This window comes from Cupressus sempervirens, chromosome 3 (genome assembly GCF_028749045.1).
Source record: "Cupressus sempervirens isolate cs-2001-9-10 chromosome 3, ASM2874904v1, whole genome shotgun sequence".
Lineage (NCBI taxonomy): Eukaryota > Viridiplantae > Streptophyta > Pinopsida > Cupressales > Cupressaceae > Cupressus > Cupressus sempervirens.
This window is the reverse complement of record NC_143120.1, coordinates 451,587,398-451,609,635: the sequence shown is the minus strand read 5'-3', so window position 1 is coordinate 451,609,635 and position 22,238 is coordinate 451,587,398. Positions and strand designations below refer to the sequence as shown.

The 22,238-nt window shown below is 34.7% G+C and overlaps 1 protein-coding gene across 6 annotated transcripts in view; it reads left to right on the top strand.

Annotated features, from left to right (window-relative positions):
• The window catches only part of LOC149567022 (guanosine deaminase-like), a 103,966-nt gene extending 93,297 nt beyond the window's left edge, over nucleotides 1–10,669 (top strand). For all 6 annotated transcript variants that reach the window (XM_089820235.1, XM_089820233.1, XM_089820234.1 and 3 more), the window contains 2 exons: nucleotides 9,985–10,089; nucleotides 10,227–10,669. In XM_089820235.1, the coding sequence (XP_089676361.1) occupies nucleotides 9,985–10,089; nucleotides 10,227–10,406 (285 nt within the window). In that variant the 3' untranslated portion in view covers nucleotides 10,407–10,669. The remainder of the gene's footprint in view (nucleotides 1–9,984; nucleotides 10,090–10,226) is intronic.
• The last annotated feature ends 11,569 nt before the right edge of the window (nucleotides 10,670–22,238 follow it).

The following is a 22,238-nucleotide window of genomic DNA, read 5'->3' as shown; positions in this document are numbered from 1 at the left end:
TGGGGCCACAACCCCAAACCTTCAAAAAATTGCCATTCGCATTCTGAGTCAGTCGAGCAGCGCTTCTGGATGTGAGCGCAGTTGGTCCATGTTCGAGCACATCCACTCGAAGAGGAGAAATAGGTTGACAATGCAAAGGTTGAATGATCTTGTCTTTGTTCATTACAACCTTCGTCTTAGGATCAGACAGATTTTGGGCGCTGACTCCTCTCCGATCATTCTAGAGGAGATTGATCCAGAATCAGAGTGGATCACAGAGACCGTGGACCTAGTCTTCACTGAGGAAGACCGCGCGTGGGTTGACCAGGTGGATGTAGAGGCTGAGGCTGTGGCCAGGGCAGAGGAGGCAGCTAGAGCACGTTCAGGCATTGGTAGACGCACACGCGCACACACAGACGCAGGCCCTAGCGACGTTATTCATGAGCCCATTGCCCATGCAGGGGACATGGCTTAGCGGTCCTCTAGGACCTACCTTACACGCCTTTCTCATAGGCAAACTGGATACTGAGAGACTGAGGTTGAGGCTGTAGCAGAGCTAGAGGATGATGATGAGGATGATGAGGCTTGAGCTGGAGCCTTGTTTTTATATTTTGTTTACACTGTATAGATATTGATAGTGATACTGAATCACTGATAGACATGTTTCAAACTTTCATGGATCTTCATCTTAGATTTATAAATACATTTATGATTTGATGTCTTATAGATCTTCATGATTTCATCTTACTGATTCTATGATTTGAATCATTATGATCATTTGATTTTTATTTACTTCAGCTAGCATACAATTTACATTTTAGTACATAATGATAACATAGTTACGTATGTGATGGATTTTATGTTTCATGTTTATGTATGTTAGATTCTATTTGATGATGTTATAGTGTTTTTAAGTTATATTCAATAAAAGGTGCATGAAATAAGTCTTAAATTGTTAAAATCTTTACATTTAAAGGGTTTTTTCAAATTTGCCGATTCATCGCCGATTCACCGGCGATTCACCCCCGATTCACGATTCGATTCGGCCGTGCCAATTCCGATACGATTCCGATTCATGTTACTATGATAAGAATGAATATTTGAAACAAGCCAACATCTACCAAATCTACTTCTTTTAAAAAGGAAATGAGTTACTTGATCTATCATGTAAGAACATAATACATCTTGTCAAATTAAATATATATTTTTAATTAAATCTAGAAAGTAACTTGCAGCAAAATAAAAAAGAGTACTCACATAATGTGCAAAGTGGCTGAGTTGATAAGGAGGATTCCTGCAAGATCAATATACCCAAAGTCTTTGGCTTGTATCTAGTTCCGTGGAAAAGGTATCATTGGGGAGTTTAACCACCCAACCATGAATCATATTTGACCCCCCTAGGCTGCTTCGATATCCAAAGCAGACCCAACTACTTGCGAGGGATGGTGGATGATCAAGTCAAGTTTCTTGAGAATCTGGTGTAGAGCCACCTATAGTGTGATTGGTCAAACCCGTAGCATTTTGCTGCTCTAGTTCGACACCTATCAAGAATGTATCCAGTGACTCTATTGTGACTTCCAATATCTCATACCTTGGCCAAGGATTTTTCTTCAATAATTGGGAGTCATCATCTCACCTTCTCACTTGTTCTAAATTTTTTTGTCATTTCTCTCTCTCTTGAGGAAGTAATTTGAAGGTTTTCACATCTTAACCTCTTGAGTTACAGTTCTTTTGTGAGTTTGGGTTACACTATTTGATTTCATTATGTGTGAAGTAGTTATCCTCTAAAGGCTCCACTAGGAGAAATGTTATCATTAAAATAGTCAAAGGTTAGTCCATTTCACTAGCATGTACTAAATGTTATTTTTGTTAAAATAACTAGGATCGTTTCTACAAATTTATAATCATGACGATTGTTATTGATGATATTCAAATGCGAATTTGGATCTCATATAAATATAAGAGGAGGAGACATGTCCCTATAGTTAATCATCATTTAGTTAATAAATAAATATATGTATAACTCACCTTTAAGAATATATATAATATTAATATATTAACCATATATGTATTATAATATAATAATATATATTGCATAATATATAATATATATTATATTACATATATAATATACATTATAATACATAAGATATTTATCCTAAAGATAATTTACCATTAGCGAGGTATCTCATGATAAAATCAATCCGACAGAAGCTACAACAAAGTCATCTCCCATAGAGACATAACTCTACTTGGCCAAAGGCCACATAGGGTCATGTCCCTACTTAATCACCGTTGGTGTATAAGCAAATACAATTAGTTTGCTTCTCAATTGACAATCATGTGATGGTATAACAATTACATTTAGGAACTTCATAACATAATAGTCTTTTCTGATTATAAGAGCCCGATTAGTTAAGTCATATATATATATTCTTATCAATAATATGAGACATAAAACAATGTTCATATAAATCATGAATACAAATACTCAATGTAATGAGTTTATCACTTCGACTGATGCTATACTTCAACACTCCCTCTTAGCAAGGGAGAAGTGACAAAAACATTTTATGAGATATCAGTGTCAAGGATATCTATACACAACATATTATCTAACTTTGACACTCTGAAATAGTGACTTGTCAAATAACTACAATCACAATGTTATGAACACTATCATAACATATATTATGATCTCTAATTGTCCGAAACAATATCTAGAGTAATCATACTGCTTTCGTTATCAATGACTTCTGACGTATTTTGAACAAAATTGTCATAATAACAGGCCTATCATTTGCATGATCTTCGGCTTACAAAGATTATCTTTTGTCTATTTGTTATCATGGTGTCCGGCAAAATCCGGCCCAAAGAACCATGATAATAGGTCTACCATTTATAAGATCGTCATCTTATAATGGTTACCTTCTGTTTATATATGTCAATGAAAGATCATCACCTTTCATTACATATCATATGTGAAATAGTAACCACCATGAACCTACTCATAGGGTGGTACAAAGGGTTTTCACCTCATATTTCTTTCTCATAGAGGAGAGCGCATTATAAAGAATTTCTCTTAGAACTTCTCTTCATAGAGAAGATATCATCCACAAAGGATTGCATCTCGAAGTTTCTCCCATTGAACATCGATCCTGGGAAGTTAGGTCCTCTAGTTACTTCCTCAGAAACTCTCTTTACCCAAGGATGCCTATTGAACTCACCACTCCCTCATGATATACATAGGAGTAGGCCCATCAACATCATGCAGTCACCCACATGTATTTCTAGACTCCCTCTGAGTATAAATCTTCTAAGATTTTGCATTGCCTTTGAAGAAGTGTCATACTCCCTCTTGATGTAGAAGAATCTCATAATCTTAATCATCAAAGATGAGAGCCTTATTTTATCCATCTTGATCACCAGGGTCTATGGAGTTACTATCATTAGGTTGAGTCTGCCCAATATCTGGTAGCATGTGTAAAGTACCAACTTTCTTTTCTTGTAAGAACATCCTTAGACATAAAGGAAAAGATCAAGGAAGATAACCCTTATAATATGTATAGAATTACAAATAAGAGAGAGACTACAAATTAGATAAACGCAAAAGATAAGAATACTTATCTGCACATGAAGGTCATGGAATATCTCATTTTCTAAGGATGGTTCAAGTGGGAATGAAGCATTGCCTATTATTCCCCCCTACAATGTAAAATTCCCACTCATATATCATTGAACACTTTTACATCACATCAATTTTGATGACTTCTTTCTAAGGTCCAACTTGCTCTTTTCATCCATTGAAGCTCCAAACATCCATCAACTTTAATAGTAGAAGCTAACACAAACTCGTCCACAAGACGCCAATATCTTGATTGAGTATGATTGTGTCATGTGAATGACTCTACAACTCATACGTCAAGTTTCATTTATCAAACAGAGACTCATGGATAGTTTAATTAAAGATTCCATTACAACATTGGTTTACTCCCTCTGAATCAATATGATTAATATCACAGATAGTTGACGAAACCATATCCTCCATCTGTTCCCTCTGATGGATGTGTCAGTTTGTGCTTATTTTGCAAACATTTCATTTGGTTCCCAATAGAATCACATTGTGGCATTTATCTCTTGCATGGCAGTATTATGTTAAAATAGTTCACTTGCGTTATGCTATTATCAACACTATCAATTTGATAATCATTGCTCTTGTAAAAAATTTCAACATATTCCTTCCCATGCGTGATATTAGAATCTGTAATGTCTTTATACAAATTTGTTTCAAAACACTCTTTGTAGATCTAATTTGAATCATCTATGGAAATGCCTTTAGACCAGAGAAAAAATGAGTGTGGATATTCTAAACGGATGACAAAGTCATCATGCCATTTCAGATTTCGAACACAAACCCAAATATCTAGCGGAGCATCAACACATATCTTGGTGTCCTCTGCAAATGTAGTGAAGTCTAAGAAACATTCCCCCACCACATCATCCAACAAATTAACACTCATCTCCAAGCATTTTAGGAGCCCTTCTTTGAGATAATTCGACATGGATTTTTCTTTTGAAAGCTTGTTCTTTGCAATCTTCCATACTATATAGGTTCTCCATGCAACGAGCTTCCAATCACTTTAAGAGCCAATGGTAGGCCCTTACATTCTGCTTCCACCTATAACTCAAATAATGAAAAATCAGAACTTGTCTGTCAGCAAAATTACAGATGTAAATAATATCATTTGTTTGCATATAACTATCTAAACTTATGTCCTAGGCGTATAAAATTTTAATTGAATTGCTTAATACTAGGATGCTTGGAAAACCCATCGTATAAAGCATTTCTCAATTTCCACAAATTTCGTGCGCTTGATTTCACAATCGGCATGACATGTTTCCGCCAACATTCAATCTTTGTGTAAGCAATGCAATACTTTCATAGATACCGATATTTTAATACACAGGATCTATTGAGAAGTGCTTGTTTGTGAGAAATATTATAAATGTGGTGATTGGAGCAATTAGTGTGAAGCCCGTAGGTATTCATGAGGGCTTGTCGGTGTTCATTACACCTTTGTATTATTGGCCAGTTGAAGCGAGCATTCTCTAAGTTCACGTGAGTGTCCTCTGTTTTCTTCCTTCATCTTGGTGTAGCCTACTGAATTTGAAAACTTAGCTTCGCTTTGGTTCTTAGTTACAAATATCACCTATTTTTCTTGCCACACCTCTTCCCTTTGCACACAGTATCCTTCCTTGGACCGCTGCTCAAATTCTATCATCATTTCTATGCATTGGCTAGTATTCCGTATCTTGCGTAAATCTCTATAGTGACATTATGGATTATCTATTACAACTTATGATGCGGAACTTGCAACTGTACTGGTATAATCTATGCGGCTTTTTGCAGTTCGTTCCATTCTACATGATGGTTGATCCTTGTCAACAATCTTTGCCAGCGGCTTTGTCAATTTGTTATTGGATTATTCCATGTCCTCATTTGTGGGTGTCCTCCGTAATATTTATCTTTGCACTCGATGGGTCTGCTTGTGGTTTCATTGATGGGTCCAACCACTGAAATGGTGAAGCATATTCTTTAAGTATTGCCTGCTTTGATCAATAATTCCGCCTTGTTGATGCTATTACATATCATGTGTACATGTTTGTTGAGTAATGAGATGTGGTGTTTTGATCAATCTTATGCAACATGAAACTATATTTCTGATATGTCATCTGATTGGCTTATGTTTTTCATCACTTACATGGACAATCTTATGGTTTGTGCTATCTTTATCCGATGATATATATTTTTACAAATCCATTTTTGGAGTCTTCCTACCTTACATGTCTGATTTCACATTTGTAGTCTAGCTCTAATACCATGTTAAAGTAACTAGGATCGTTTCTGCAAATGTATAATCATGGTCATTGTTATTGATGATATTCAAATGCAGATTTGGATCTCATATAAATATGAGTGGAGGAGACATGTCTCTTCTAGAGACATGTCCCTACAGTTAATGTCCCTATAGTTAATCATCATTTAGTTAATAAATAACTATATGTAGAATTCACCTTTAAGCATATATTTAATATTAATATATTAGCCATATATGTAATATAATATAATATTATTATATTAATATATAATGCATAATATATAATATATATTATATATGTAAGATATTTATCTTAAAGATAATTTACCATCAGTGAGATATCTCATGGTAAAAATCAATTCGACAAAAGCTACAACAAAGTCATGTCCGATAGAGACATAACTCTACTTGGCCAAAGGCCAAGTAGGGTCATGTCCCAACTTAATCACCGTCAGTATATAAGAAAATACAATTAGTTTGCTTCTCAATCGACAATCATGTGGTAGTAAAGCAATTACATTCAGGAACTTCATAACATAATAGTCTCTTCTGATTATAAGAGCCCGATTAGTTAAGTAAAGTCATTTATATATATATTCTTATCAATAATATGAAACTTAAAACAATGTTCATATAAATCATGAATACAAATACTCAATATACTGAGTATATCACTTCGATTGATGCTATACTTCAACAATTTCTTGTCTACTTCAGATTAAGAGAAGGTGCAATTGATTTAGTCGAGCTCAATCCTGTGAGTTGTTGACTGGTTGTTGCAGATGCTTCTGCTAATCTTTTAAAGTCGTGATGTAGTTAAATCTTTTTCTAGATTACTGTCCAATCTTGGAATGACTGGCTCTTCTTCTTGAACGCTTATCTAGTTCTCTTTTCTAGTTTTCGTGCAAGGTCTAGATGATTCTTAGGAAATCAAGAAATGGTAGAAGTCAAACGTCTGAATAATTTAGCACAGTAACCAGCAATGTCTTCTTTTCTTTCTCTGCGTTTGACCTGAAAAGTTCGCATTAAGTTGTTTTGTGGAGTTATTGGGGTTGTGTCTGCAGTTATATGGATCCGACTATACCATTTGTAGTTAGGGAGCGACTCCTCTTGAGTTGCTAGCAATGCAATTATTAGCTAGCATGGTTAAAACCAATCTACAGTTGTAGAAGAGACGGGGAAAGAATACATTCAATCTCCCTACTTGACATTCAAATGATTTCCTATTTCATAATGTGGAAAGGATGTTCATATTAAGTAGAACAAGAATTCACCTATGTTTAACTGGAAGAAGAGAAGATGCATTCGATAATGTCATACTACTAATTAAAGTTCAGTGATTCCTTTGCAGATGGTAAAGAAAACGAATACTTTTTGATCAAGAATCAGCAGTTCATTGGCAATCGGAATTACTTGCCTGGTATTCTGTAGTCTTTACGGAAGCTTTTAGTGTTCTTTATTCCTTCCTAACAATCCTATCCAGAGACTTCCAATCTCCAAACAGGTGAGCTACTGCCGCTTTCTTGATGCTCCAAGAATTAGTTTCCCCGCTGCATCCTTGTGTTTTTGTGTCCTGTCTAAAGCGTAAGAGAAGACATTTTCTATTAACGCCTTCACCACCCTAACTTCCTACTCTCCACTCACTGCTGTCGGATTATTGGGTTGGCCCCTATAGATACACTGTCTTTTGTAATACTTTGTGCCTTCAACATTAGAACTTTTTCCCGAATATTTCCGAGTTTTCTTTGAGGTTATCCAAACACTGTGTGATAATTCCGATGATGGAAGTGTAAAGGATTTCAGAATAAGATTGGCTCTCAATTCATGTACCAAGGGTGGAGCGCAATAATAATACGGAGTAACTTTTGAAAGAATGAAATTCCGATAAATCAATTATAGTACAGCTTGAAGTTGAGCCGGAACCAAGTTAATGAGGAAAGAATTCGATGGAGTGAAGAATCGTGTATGAAGCCTGATTTGGTTAATGACAACATTATAAGGTTAATGATATTTAAGCTGAGTTAGGAAATGGAGTAAATGTAGGAGGTATTCATTAAGTTTAAGTGTAAACTTATTACTCCTATATCCAAGTATATATATCAAGTGTAACCTTATTACTCCTATATCCAAGTATATATATCAACTGTTTACTCCCATAGTTATTTTGTCTTCTTAGATTTGGTTGGACTAAGTTTAAACTCGGTGGCCAGCATTAGAAGAGATAAGGTTAGACAAGGAAAAAGAGTCTGAATGATGAGTTACAAATTTGCTAGGAGTAGCGTTGTAGTGCACGCTTAGAGATTGATACACCTTGGCCATTTTTAGGTACTATTTGTTAGTTCTTACCATCCTTGGTTATCTTGAGCTTGATCATCCAACAACCCCTTTCCTGGTGATAACTTTTCTCCCTTCGGGTTCAATCCACATTCTTCTTGGATCCAAATAGAGCAAGTGGTTAAACATTGATAAACCATTTTAATTATCTAGATCTTCGCCATGAAACTACATACTATGTCAATGAGCACATTGGTATGTAAAATTAGGTTCCATCCATATGTCTAATTAATAATCTTGACTAAAATCAAGACATACTCAAATAAAATTAATTTGAGAATTTAAGTTTGCTATTGCCTATATTCTGAAACTGGAATCCACTTAGGGCACAATCTGCAAAAACCACAATTAGTACATATATTCTGCTTAGGACACAAGCTATACCACTGTCTAGTAATAATTAAAACCATTTAGAGCTACAAAACCACTGTTTTAGATTAGATCGTTTCCCGCTTAGGTCATATGTACAAAACCATTATTGAAATAGTGAATTTCATCTAGGGCATCAATTATTTAAAGAGATCAGCATAAAAGTATCAGTTAAAAAGGGCTGTGACACCCAAACACAGACCAACATTGGAAAACATGTAGAGCTCTTTGATCAATCTGAGGCTGCATTTTATGCTTTTTGAGGACATGCAAATTTCTATTTTGTGAAGATGGATTGACCATTAAGGGAGGGTATTACGATATTAGTTTCTATTTACTCTCTTCTGTCTTTTTCTTAGGGTTACTCTTTTTGTAATGTTTCTCTAAACTCCTTCTGTTCGTTATGGAAACTTTCTTTTTCACTCGTTTTCACTCCACAAGAATGGTTTTATTTCCTCTCGCCTACTCGTTATAGAACATCCTATCGTATCTTGTATATATAGATCATTCATGATCTCTATTTAATAACACATTCATTATTTTACCATAATAATTTGGAGATCTTTTTCAAGATAATTTATATTTCAATATTCAAATTCACTCTAATTCTTCCCTCTAGATCTATATAATGGAATTTTGGTTCTCATATTTGCATTCAGCTTTGTGCACACATAACGAGATGATGTCGAAATGAACATTGAAAGTTGTTCCTGGTATTGTTGAGGACAAAAACCCATTCCAACTTGACTGGTTTAAGTGGTGGGATATCCACCCTAGTTGGATTTGGTTTTTTTAATTTAGGAAACACGTTGATTTTCACAGGGTTTGATGATTTGAGGTTTCAAGAAAGAGAGATCTTTAAGGTAGTTTTAGATGCAAGTTTATATCAATAGATGTTTTGGACAGACTTGGGTTGCGCTTTGCAAGGGTTATTTGTGGGTATTGGATGGAAAAGGCCCAAGTATTGAGGCAACCACCTTCTATGAGTTTTTGGAGGGTTTTAGACAAGTCTGATTTTTCTAGATGAAACCACCTTTGAAGGTAGGCTGTCCAAGTAGTTGTTGCTGTTTTCAGTTTTGGTTGATTTTGGTTGTGTTTGTGTCTAATCGTGTCGATGCTAGTTTGGGAAGCAAGGAGTGGGTTTTTGAAGGGTTAAACCCAAGTGATTTACTATTTCAGATTCTCTTTTCGTTGCAGCAGATATTTTGAGTAAGTTTTTCATATTTTGCAACAGATTTAAGTTGTTTCAGAATTCTGTTCATATTTATTATGTCTCTTATCTTAATATTAAACTATGTCAGTTATACTAAACTATGAGTATTTTCCCCAAGTCATCCCATAGGTGGACAGTTTTTTATGGATGGCAGCCTTCAGTTCTCCCTCTGTTACTGAAAAAATGCATCTTACTCATTGACCTGTTTAGGCATGCAAAAAACTTGAGCGCACTCACCTTTCAGACTGTGAGATTTATTCGTCTTGCGAGCCCTGCTCAATGTGTTTTGGAGCTATTCAATTGACAAAATTTAAGGTATACATCTTAAACTGAAAAATGGCGTTAAATTAATATCCTTGTACCTTATATTTCTGTTTCGGCTTTTTTCCTATATTCTGTATCTGCCCATGTTTCTGGTTCCAATGACCAATATTTTGGTTGTCTGCATGCAGCGCTTGTTTTATGGTGCCAATGTAGAGTCGGCAATTGCTGCTGGACTTGAGGCTACAATTTCCAATGCCTTGAGGGGCACTGGCCTCTACCAGAAAACTAATATCGAAGTTGATAAAGCAAATGGTTGTCTCGCTGATATGGCTGAAAAAGTTTTTGAAGATACAAGGGCAATAAAATAATATTATCATCCTCGACCACCACGGTGCACCTGCGACCACACTGCCAAACTTTTAAAAAAGAGTCAAAATCTATTTTTTTAACTTAGTGTACATAGTGGGAGTGGTTATTAGCTTGTGATTCAAATGATGGTCAATCAAGAAATGATTTCAATCTATATGCTTTGGACGAATATTGAAGATGAAGATAACATTGTTGGACAGGTCCACATGTTTCTGGTATAATTTGACCATCTTGAAAATAGGGAGTTTCTAAATTTCGGAAACTTGTCTCTTGATCGTTTCATAAATTCATTTTTCGAGTTTTGATAGTTTGTTTAACTTTCACTATTGCATTAGTTCTCAATTTGAACTATTTAACACATGTTATATGTTAAGTTTCTATAACGTATATAAGCAAATTTTATTCATGTTTTCATATAAAGATTTTAGCAGTATATTTATCACTACTATTAATCAATGATGAAGTGCTATCTAACAGTTAACTGAATTATGAAAATTCCTAAGTTGACGCACTAATGCGAAATTTCAAATAGACACTTCATTGATCACCCAATTGAGTTAGTTCATCAATCACCTCTTCAAGTTGCCAAGGCAAATCATCTCGTCAAGTCATTGTGCAAATCGCCCAACTTAAGTCTCCAAATAAAGTTATTGATCGAGTTGAAAGCAACGTTTTAGAATTAGTATTGACCTGGGAACTCAGATTGGGTCATTTGAGCACAATTCAATCACTTCATGCATAGATGGACAATTTGGGAGTATGATAGAGCATTCCGAGTGTTGGACTTGGAATGCACCACATTCAACGATTTTGAGAAGCTTTTACCTCTTCATGAAGAACATGCAACCTTGGGCAATAGAGGAAATTAGGTGACATAAGATGCAAACTTTATCCGAGACAATTGTGGTAGCTAATGGATTGTTGGATTACAAGGGTGATGCAATAATGGGATTTGGAGGTGCCAAGTCCAACCATGGTGATTAGAACAAGCAATTTTGCCCGAGGAATGATAGGCGAAACATATCAAATCAGAATGGTTGATTCAAAGGGTTAAAATTTTAAACCGAGAAGACTTAGCTTGATTTATGTCTATTTATGCTCGCATAGTGTTAGGTGGAAGCCGGGGACTTAGCTTGAGCAAGCTTTAAGTCAACAGGTACAAGCTAATCATCGGTGCCATATATAATACATTGAAAGTAATCTTCTTGAGTACGTCTATTTTCATTAATTTACAAGGTTTGTGTTTGTGTTAGAGTTGATGAAATTAGGCAACTCAAGAGGGATTACTCGAGTGGTGTGTTTGTGTGTGTCTATATATATATGATTTTTAATTTTTTAAATAGATAGTGTAAGGGTTAATGTTACAACTAATATTATTGTTATAGCTAGTTGTATTACAACTAAGGTTAGTGGTAGGGTTATGGTAAAGGTTAGTGTTATAGTAGCAATCAGGTTCATCAAATGTAAATAGGGTTATTGTTTTCGCTATAGCTAGAATTTGGGTTAATACAATAAATAACTTTAGCATTAAACTTAGGGTCAATGGTACAATTATGGTTGCAATTAGGATGATTGGTTTAAATGTAGGAGTAGTTGGAGGGTTATGGTGAAGGTTAGAATTAGGGTAACAATTATGTTCAATCTTTTAATTAAGGTTTTGTTAAGGTTAGTGTTATAGTATGGTTAAGTTGAGGGTTTCTATAAGAGTTAGGTTCAATATTTTACCTAGGGTCAATGGTATGGTTATGATTAGAAAGGGTTAGGATTTAACCTTAGGAATATTATTATGTGAACAATTTTAGTATTTAGCTTTAGTGTTTGGGTTTTGGTTGCATGTAAGATTATTATATGTTAGATTATTATTATTAGTGTGAGTGTTACTATTACAATTAAGGTCGGTGATATTGTTACGATTAAGGTTATTATTAGGGTTAGTGCCCCCTTTACGGTTAAGGTTATTGTTATTGTCATGGTTAAGGTTAGTGGAAGTAAAAATTAGTGTAAATGTTGTAATTACTCTGTTAGTGTTAAAGTTATTATTATGATAATGGTTACAATTATTGTTGTATAATAATTAATTTAGTATTTCACGTAGGGTCAATAGCAGTGTTATGATTACGATTAGGATGAATGGTTCAAACTTTGGAGTAGTATTATGTTAATGATTGTAACTTAGAGTTCGGGTTAGTAATATGACTAGTGTTACTGTTAGAGTTTCAATAAAGTTTAGAAAAATGGTCATTGTTAGATTTAGAGATAGGGTTGGAGTTGCAAGTAAGCTTAAAGGTGTTGTTGGGGCAATAGCTAGAAATAGGGTCATTATCACATTGAACCTAGGGCCCATGGTAGGGACATGGTATTAATAAATTTGAACAGTTTAAAGTTACAATTAGTATAACATTGATAACAATTAGAGTTAGGGCTAGGGTGAGATTAAGGTCATGGTTAGGGATATGATGCTTTGTTTATAATTATGATTAGTAATATATTTAGTGTAATATGAAAGGTAAAGATTAGGTAAGGGGTTAGGGTTACCACTAGGATTAGTAATATGGTTAGGTATACAATAAGATTATTGATGGTATGTAGAGTAGAGTTCATATTAGTATTAGGTTTTGAATACAGGTTAGGTATGACATGAATATGGTAAATGGTCGAATTGGGTCTGTGTCTGGCTATACCGTTTAGAGTTATGAATAGAAATAAATCAACATCCTTAATAGTAGACAAATTGGGATGGACAAAATTAGTGGTATGATTAGAGACAATGCTATGTTAAGGTGTATGATGTGGGTAGGGCTATGATGTAGGTTTTAGAACTAGGATTAGTCTCGTAGGTAATGATACATGTATGGTTATGGTTCAAGCTCATATTGGACTCTTCTCGGTAAGGTAGTATTACATGTAAGGTTAGGGTTAGGGTTAGTTTAAGGTCATGGGAAGTGTTAGGGTGTATAATTAACAATAATAGTTAAACCATACATAGTGTTAGCATTACAATTAATTATAGGGTGAGTTTGAAAGTAAAACTATGCACATGACAATGGAATGTAGGTTTAAGAGTTAGGGTTATGATCATGGTGAGAATTAGGGTTTCAATAAGGATGCGATGAGAGATGACATGTAGGGTTTAGACTTAGGATTAGAATCATATTTATTATTACAATTATAGCTAGAGTTGGCAATATGATGTAGGCAACATAGTTAGAAATAATATCATAGTTAGTTATACAATTAGGGTTACAATTAGAGTTTTGGATAATGCTTCTTATGGTTATCCCAAAGGATAGCATCTATAGGGCTTGTTAATGTTAGTATTATGACATGTTTAATTGAAGTTTAGAATTTTGTGTTAATGTTATTGGAATACTAGTTAAAATTACAATAAACATTATCGTTAGTGTTAGGATTACAATTAGAATTAGCATATGGGTTTGAGAGATAATTGAGTGCCTCACATATCCATGACATGCCCATTGTAATTAAAAGCATCCTTTTTGTGGCACACATTTTTGAAAGCCATTACTATTACAAATAAAAATTTCAACAAAAGATGTTGCAAACCATTGCAAGTATAGTAGTAAACATCACTTCAATATCCAAAACAATTTATTTTTCACTTCTTGCTCATCAAAATTACATAGATGAAAGGGTTAATGTAAGTCCCATTACAACTATTCAAATGAAGTAAGAAGTATCAAATCCAAGATAAAAGCTAACTAACTAACTAACTAACTAACTAACTAACTAACTAACTATATATATATATATATATATATATATATATATATATATATATATATATATATATATATATATATATATATATATATATATATATATATATATATATATATATATATGAGTATGAGTATATCACATAATCTTAAACGATGGGGAGGGTATTGCAACATTTAGTTGAACAATGATCGCAATAGACTTCTTTCATCATTGAAGAAAATGCATATGCTTTTGTAGATGTATTGCACACAAATCTTGTAACATTTTCCATCTTCAATAATTATATTCTTCAGTATAGTCAATGGATAATGTTACATACTCAACAACTTTAATCATATTTGTCTACGACTATAATCATTCGCCCACATTTGTCCATATTAGTTTCATAGAAATCATTTGAGGCCACAAAAGCAATTGGGCTCATAACAATGATTTGTGACTCTCTATCAAAGTCATCCATAAATTGAATATTATGCTATAAAATTTTAAACATAGATTACTAAATAGAAATAACTAGAAGAAAAGTATCAATGACTTATGATTTTTTTTTACAAATCAATAATGTAAATTAATACATGATAGGACACAACTAGTGAAGACACTTGAACAAGATATAAGTTGACATACTGTGATTCAATGTCACCAAAATCATTTTAACAATCTAAAAAAAAGAGAGACAATCATGTTGCATTTATCTTTTAGAGCTTTACTTGTTAGTTAGTGTGGAATAACATGTATGAATGCAAGTGACTTTTTTAAATTTAAATTAATAAAAATTTAGTTATCATAACAGATGATTTTAAATATTGATACACACCATGATAAGAATACAAAATCCTTGTGTTATGATTATGTACATTATCATTTGTTGAGAACAAATACATAGTCTTGTCAAACTCACCATTGCTTGCAACATCTAATCTTACGGGGTAAGATTAAGAGAGCTGCAAATAAAAAGAAGAGGAAGAGGAAAAAAGAGGTCATGTCATTAAGTAATCTTAGTGAAGACATTTAGAATAAGATATTAGTTAACTTAGTATGATGAAATGCCTGTAAAATTATTTTAAGAAGCATGAGAGATAAACAAATAATGAGACGACCATGTTGTATTAATAATTTGAAACTTGTTAGTTATAGTAGAATAGTATGCATGAATATGTGTATTATTTTTAATTAATCAAAATATGGGTATGACAATATGATATGATTTGATAATTGATAGACATTGAAGAAAAAAAATAAAAAAAATAAAAAAATCATTTACTAATTTATTGCTTAACAATCATTGACAAAGATTTGCATAAAATGTAGAACAATCAATTACATAATTGTTTCATCTTGATTTTCTATTTCCAATTGTTCCATTGTTACTTCTTCCTTTCTTGTACCAAACCTTTGTCTGTCAACTTAATTGCATCTTGTTCTCTAGTTGTTCTCTTTGAATTTATTTCATTTGTTCTTGTTGATATTCATGACACTCTCTTCCATATTCTCTTTGCCAGTCTCTTATTTTTTCATTTGATTCAAAGTCCAATTGTGCTCTCACCATAACTACTATTAAAGAACGAAATAGTAACCTAAATAGACTTGATACATATAGCCTAATATTGTCTTTGACATAAGAATTTCATTATTATGTAAATTGCACGTGCGTGCAAGTGAGCAAGCGAGTGATGATACCCAAAAATATGTGATCCCTCTTTTGGGTACAAGATCTCAAATCAAAAGGTAATAGTGAACTCTTCAATTCCATTTTTTTGCTCTCCATTGTCCTTTAGTCCATTGTTGCCTTAGATGTAAGTGAGCATATGAATACAATTTTAGAGTAAGACTATTTGAGAAATGTATTTCAAAGAACTCTTTCTTACTAAGAGGTGAAACAAATCTATTAATAGTGACACCCCTCCACCAATCACAATCCAATGCTTCAACATTAATATTAAAAAAAATTAATATTAATATATTCAAATGTTGAAAAATATTGTAGCATTGTCAATTAAAACTAAATCTAATATTTAAACCAAACTATGAAAATATAGACAAAATCAAACTAATTAATTGAAGCATTAAATCTAATATTTAAATCCAATCAAGTATTTAAGTTACTAATTAAAAAATACTTTAGTTGTAAAAATATTATAAACAATATTTAAGATCAATATATTAAATATTGCAAAATAAGACCACGTAAAATATGACCACATTGCCATTTATATAAAAGTATTGTTAAATTAATGTTTAGCCTGCACACCATCGAGTGGAAAAATCAATAAGGAAGGGTTTCCATGTTTTTCCATACGCACAGAAAAATACACCGCAACGCAAGCCAGGGAACGATAAGGGCTTTCATATTTTCAATGGCAAAGCTATTGTTCAACGAGCAAAGTCCTTTTTTGTCAATCCGAGTTTCCATTTCAAGGCAAAAACAAAGAAAGATGAAGTTTGTGGGGCAAAACAGACGAGTTATGAAGACCATTAATGTAGGAGCATCCTGGGTGTAAGGGCAATCTTGCATCAACCAAAAAAAAAAATTTATGTTCAACCTTTTCTATTTTAATAAGGACTAGTAGATAGGGTAGTTACTATTTATGGGAACTTACTGTTTTTAGTAAGTTTGTCATACGAGCTTAGAATGTTCTTATTTTCTATAGGAAGATTCATTTTAGAGTTCTAAGCCTACCATTAAAATCCCATTGCTCAAGCATTAGTATTAGAGAAGTTATTCTGGATTTTCGATGGAAAAATTTGTGGAAAAATCTTCAAGCCCACCATTGGAGACCTTAGAGTGCCCGAATGAGGTCCGAAAACTCAACGAAAGGGGCTAGCATAGTGTTAAGTCTATAGATCAAGAGCTAGCATTTCCAAAAAGTGGTTATAATAGCCAATCGGAGCAACAGTTTGTGAGTTATAGCCTTCGGAAGTTGGGCTACCAAAATTTCTAAAATAATTTGTCAACGATGTATTTGGTCAACTCTATGTGTATTGTTAGGGTCTGTCGGCCCTAGGTATTAAGTTTGAGCATCTAGAACCTTCTCAGGCGGCATAAAAACTGCCTATTTAAGAAAGGCCCAAACATTGTCTAGGACAACTTTGGGTGATAGTTGGCAGCACTGTCTTGCAAATTACTGTAATGAAGGTGCCCATTTGGGTTAGCATATTGTAAATGGGAATTTTGTAATTCAATATTTGCGGCAATAATACGAAGTCCATATTTCATTCTCTCATTTGCTGTTGTTTCTTTGTTTTAGTTATGAGTGTATGGTATTAAGGGGAGTTCCCTGCATCAAGTTGTATTAGAGCTAGAGTTCTTGAGCATGTGAACAGATCGCCGACTATGAGAAAGTTCACACTAGGACTGTGGTTTGGGCTGAGCATGTAGATAGATCACCGATTGTGAGGCAGTTTGCACTAGGGTTTCAACAGAAGCACGAAAATGCCTCCATGAAGAGAGTGTGATGGAAGAGCCGCATGTGTTACACCTAAGGGTTTTCGAGCCCTCAAAAGACAAATGCAAGCATTGGAAGAACAAATGCGTAGAGGAATTAACCTTCCCATAAGAAATGAAAGCAAGGATGAGGACGAAGTAGAAGAAAACACCAAAGTAGAGGCAGTTCTAAACCCAAAGGAAGAGAGGCTTTTTAGGGCCATCTCCAAGATTGGAAAAAGACCTAAGTTTGAGGTTCCCGCATTTTCAGGAAATCTTAACCCAGAAGAGTTGCTCGATTAGATCAATGAACTAGAGGAGTATTTTGAGTATGAAGATATTGAGGATCTGGACAGGGTCAAGTTTGCAAAGGCAAAGCTGAAGGGACATGCAAAGATCTAGTGGCAAGAGGTTTAGTTGGAATGAAATAGAAAGGGAAAGGACAAAATCACTAGATGAGATCAAATGATACCTAAAATGAAGCGACAATGCATTCCTATGGATTATGAGCTTGATCTGTTAAAGAAGATGCAAGGAATGAAGCAAGCGAGAAAATCTGTTCAAGAGTATACTAAGGAGTTCTACTGAGTTCTCATTAGAACTGGCCATGCAGAAGCTGATAAGGAGAAAGTCGCTCATTATCTTAATGGGTTAAGGCCCAATATTTAGGATGAGCTGAGTTTGGTTCAAATGAATAGTATTGAGGAGGCATACCAGTTTGCCCTAAGAGTTGAGGAGAAACTGAGCAATAAGTTTGACAATAAGAATAGTGGAAGAGGTCATGGTGGAAGATTTGGCGGATGATCTTATGGAGGCCGTGATGATGATCAGAAGAACAAGGATGAGGCTGGAAGTAGCAACCAGAACCAAAGGGGAAACAATTCCAATCATTTCCATGATCAGAACAATAGAGATCAGAGAGGAAGAGGTAGAGGACAAGGATCTGGAAGAGGAGGCTCCCATGGAAAATGTTTTCATTGTGGAGAAGAAGGGCATAGAGCATTTGAATGTACCCAGCACCAAGGAAGGACAGATTGAAGAACAAAAGGTCGAGTGAGAGTTGCACATGTTGATGAAGATGCCAGATCCTCACATTCTGAAGATGCTGAAAGAGGAGAAGTCCTAGTTAACAGAAGAGTCCTGCTAAGTGGTGAGAATGAACCTGATCAAAGAAGGAGTTTGTTTCGAATAAGGTGTAGATGTGAAGATAAGTGTTGTGATGTGATCATTGATGGTCAAAGTACTGACAATTTGGTGTCAGAAATGATGGTCACCAAGTTGAAGCTGAAGAGATAGAAACACCCATGTCCATACCATATTGCTTGGGTGCAAGATGACCACAAGGTTATGGTGAATGAGCAGTGCTCAGTGAAGTTCAAGATTGGGAGCTACTAGGATGAGGTACTATGTGATATCATACCTATGGACATATGTCATATGTTGTTGGGTAGGCCGTGGTAGTTTGACAGGCATGTTGCACATGATGGGTGAGCAAATACCTACACTCTAACTAAGGATGGAGTGAAACATAAGTTGAAGTCGTTGAAGGATAAAGAAGAAAAGGTATGTAGTGTTGCCATAATATGTTTTGTTGATGAAAAACAGTTTCTTAAAGGTATGAAACATGAGCATATGTGTTTTGCTATAATTCCTAAGAATAGTAAAGAAGAAGTAGAGGAGGTACCTGCAGAAGGTGCAGATATGTTGGAAGAGTTTTCTAATATTGTACCTGATGGATTGCCCCTAATGAGGAAGATCAGTCACCAGATGGATTTGGTTCTAGGAGCCAGTTTGCCAAACAAGGTAGTGCACAAAATGACACCAATAGAAAGTGAAGAGTTGAACATGCAAGTTGATGAGTTGTTGCAGAAGGGGTTCATTTGAGAGAGTCTGAGTCCATTTGTTGTACCAACAGTGTTAGCACCAAAGAGGAATGGAGAATGGAGGATGTGCACAGATTCTCGTGCTATCAACAAGATCACCATCAAGTATAGATTTTCTTTGTTGAGGATGGATGATATTATGGATTGTTTGAGTGGAGCTCAGTATTTCACAAAGATAGATCTGAACAGTGGGTACCATCAGATTCGTATAAGAGAGGGTGATGAGTGGAAGACTACTTTCAAGACAAGGGAAGGACTGTATGAGTGGTTAGTCATGCTTTTTTGGGCTAACTAATGCACTAAGCACTTTCATGAGGCTCATGAACGAGGTACTGAAGGAGTTTCTAGATAAGTTTGTCATTGTTTACCTAGATGATATATTGATCTTTAGTAAGACATTGGAGGAGCATTTGATTCATATTCGCAAGGTATTTGAAAAGTTGAGGGAAGAAAAGTTCTTGATAAACCTGAAAAAGTGCAGTTTTGTAAAGGAGGAGTTGGTTTATTTGGGATTTGTAGTCTCAGGAGAAGGTCTGAAAATGGACCCAAAGAAAGTTAAGGTTATCCTTGAATGGCCTACTCCAAGGAGTGCGACAGAGGTAAGATCTTTTCATGGACTCACTACATTTTACAGAAAGTTCATAAGAAGTTTTAGTAGTATTTCCGGACTGTTGACTAAAACAATGAGAGGAGATAGGAAAGAGTTTAAGTGGACTATAGGAGCAGATAAGAGTTTCAATCTGTTGAAACAGAAAGTTACTGAGCAACCTATTTCAACACTTCCTGATTTTAACAAGGTATTTTAAGTAGACTGTGATGCTAGTGGTACTGCAATAGGAGCTGTTTTGAGCCAAGAAGGTAGACCTGTTGCTTATTTCAGTTAGAAATTGAATGATGCAAAAAGAAAATATTATGTTTATGATTAGGAATTTTATGCCATAGTTCAAGCATTGAAGAAGTGGAGACACTATCTTCTTCCCAAGGAGTTTGTTTTGTATATTGATCATCAAGCTTTGCAATATTTGAATAGTCAAGGAAAATTGAACCAAAGGCATTTAAAGTGGGTTGAGTTTTTGCAGAGTTATACATTTGTTTTGAAACACAAAAGTGGGAAGTCTAACAAAGTTGTTGATGCTCTTAGTAGAAGACAACTTTTGTTGACAAAAATGCAGATAGAGGTGGTTGGGTTCAAGGAACTTAGTACATTGTATCTAGATGATCCTAATTTTGGTGAATTGTGGAAGGCTTGTACCGAACCTATTACACCTGACAGGACAAAGTGGTTGGATTTTACGATCTAAGATAATATGTTGTTCAAAGGAACCTAGTTGTGCATTCTAAGAAGTTTAATGAGAGAACCTCATCAAGGAGAAGTATAGTGGAGGATTGGCTGGACATTTTGGCAGAGATAAAACTATAGCTTTGGTTGTTGAGTATTATTACTGGCCACAGTTACAATAAGATGTGACGAAGTTTGTACAAAGTTGCTGAGTATGTCAGATGGCAAAAGGAGTGAAGCAGAATACATGGTTGTATCAACCATTACCTGTACCATAGAAGCCAACTCTATGTGTATTGTTAGGGTCTATCGACCCTAGGTATTAAGTTTGAGCATCTAGAACCTTCTCAAGCGGCATAAAAATTGCCTATTTAAGAATGGCCTGAACATTGTCTAGGATAGCTCTGGGTGATAGTTGGTAGTACTGTCTTGCAAATTACTGTAATTAAGGTGCCCATTTGGGTTAGCATATTGTAAATGAGAATTTTGTAATTTCGCATTTGCAACAATAATAAGAAGTCCATATTTTGTTCTCGCATTTTCTGTTGTTTCTTTGTTTCAATTATGAATTTATGGTATTAAGGGGAGTCCCCTGCATCAACCATAGGGAAAATCAGATGGGTAACAAGGTTTAGATTTCTTTTTATTGATAAGAGCATGTTTCCTATGTAGACATAGCTCAAACATCATTGACACATCGCCAAGGGCAGATTTCAAATACAGAGCGGTCAGGGTTGAAAGGGTTCTCAACTTATGAGCATGGTGAATAATCCAAACAAGTGGCTTATAAAGCTAAAAAATGGCATGCAGTAACAACCATGTCTAAAGAGAAGCATATTCGAGCTAAGTCCTCATCAGAGATCGGCTCTCTGCTACAAAATACACGCCTTGACACACAATATAAAGGATGGAATAAACAGTTAATGTAGAACCAACAACCATTTGATATTTGTGATGAGACTCCACTAGGATCCCCTCTTAGTGATATGCCAAATACAAACTGTCAAGGGAACTCTGAACCGAGGATGCAGATTCCTACATATAAGTAGAGTAGAATGCCCTTCCTTTCAAGAAATTTTACACAAGTATGGTGGGAAAAACAACTTCCATTACAAAACAAGTAGACATGTCAAGATCCTATAAGAGCAGTCAATATCACTATACCTGAACAGATGTTGCAAAACTAGATTGATCTCCTTCGACAATTGACACTAATAGGTAAGTTTGCAAATGAAAATTTGTTATTCTCAGACATTAAGGAATGGGCGTGGACATCTTGGGTTGGGTTAAAGGATATCTTTTTATTAGAGACTAGTTCAAAATTTTTTGTTGCATTATTTGAATCTCCTAAACAAAGAAATGAGATACATAAGTGTAAAGGTTGGTTTTGTAAAGGTTCAAGTCTTTTCACTTTGATTCAAACTCTGAATTTTAAACTAGATGTGACAACATGCCATTTCTTCCCCTACTGAATCTCCCTCCCAATGTTGCCTCTAGAGTATAG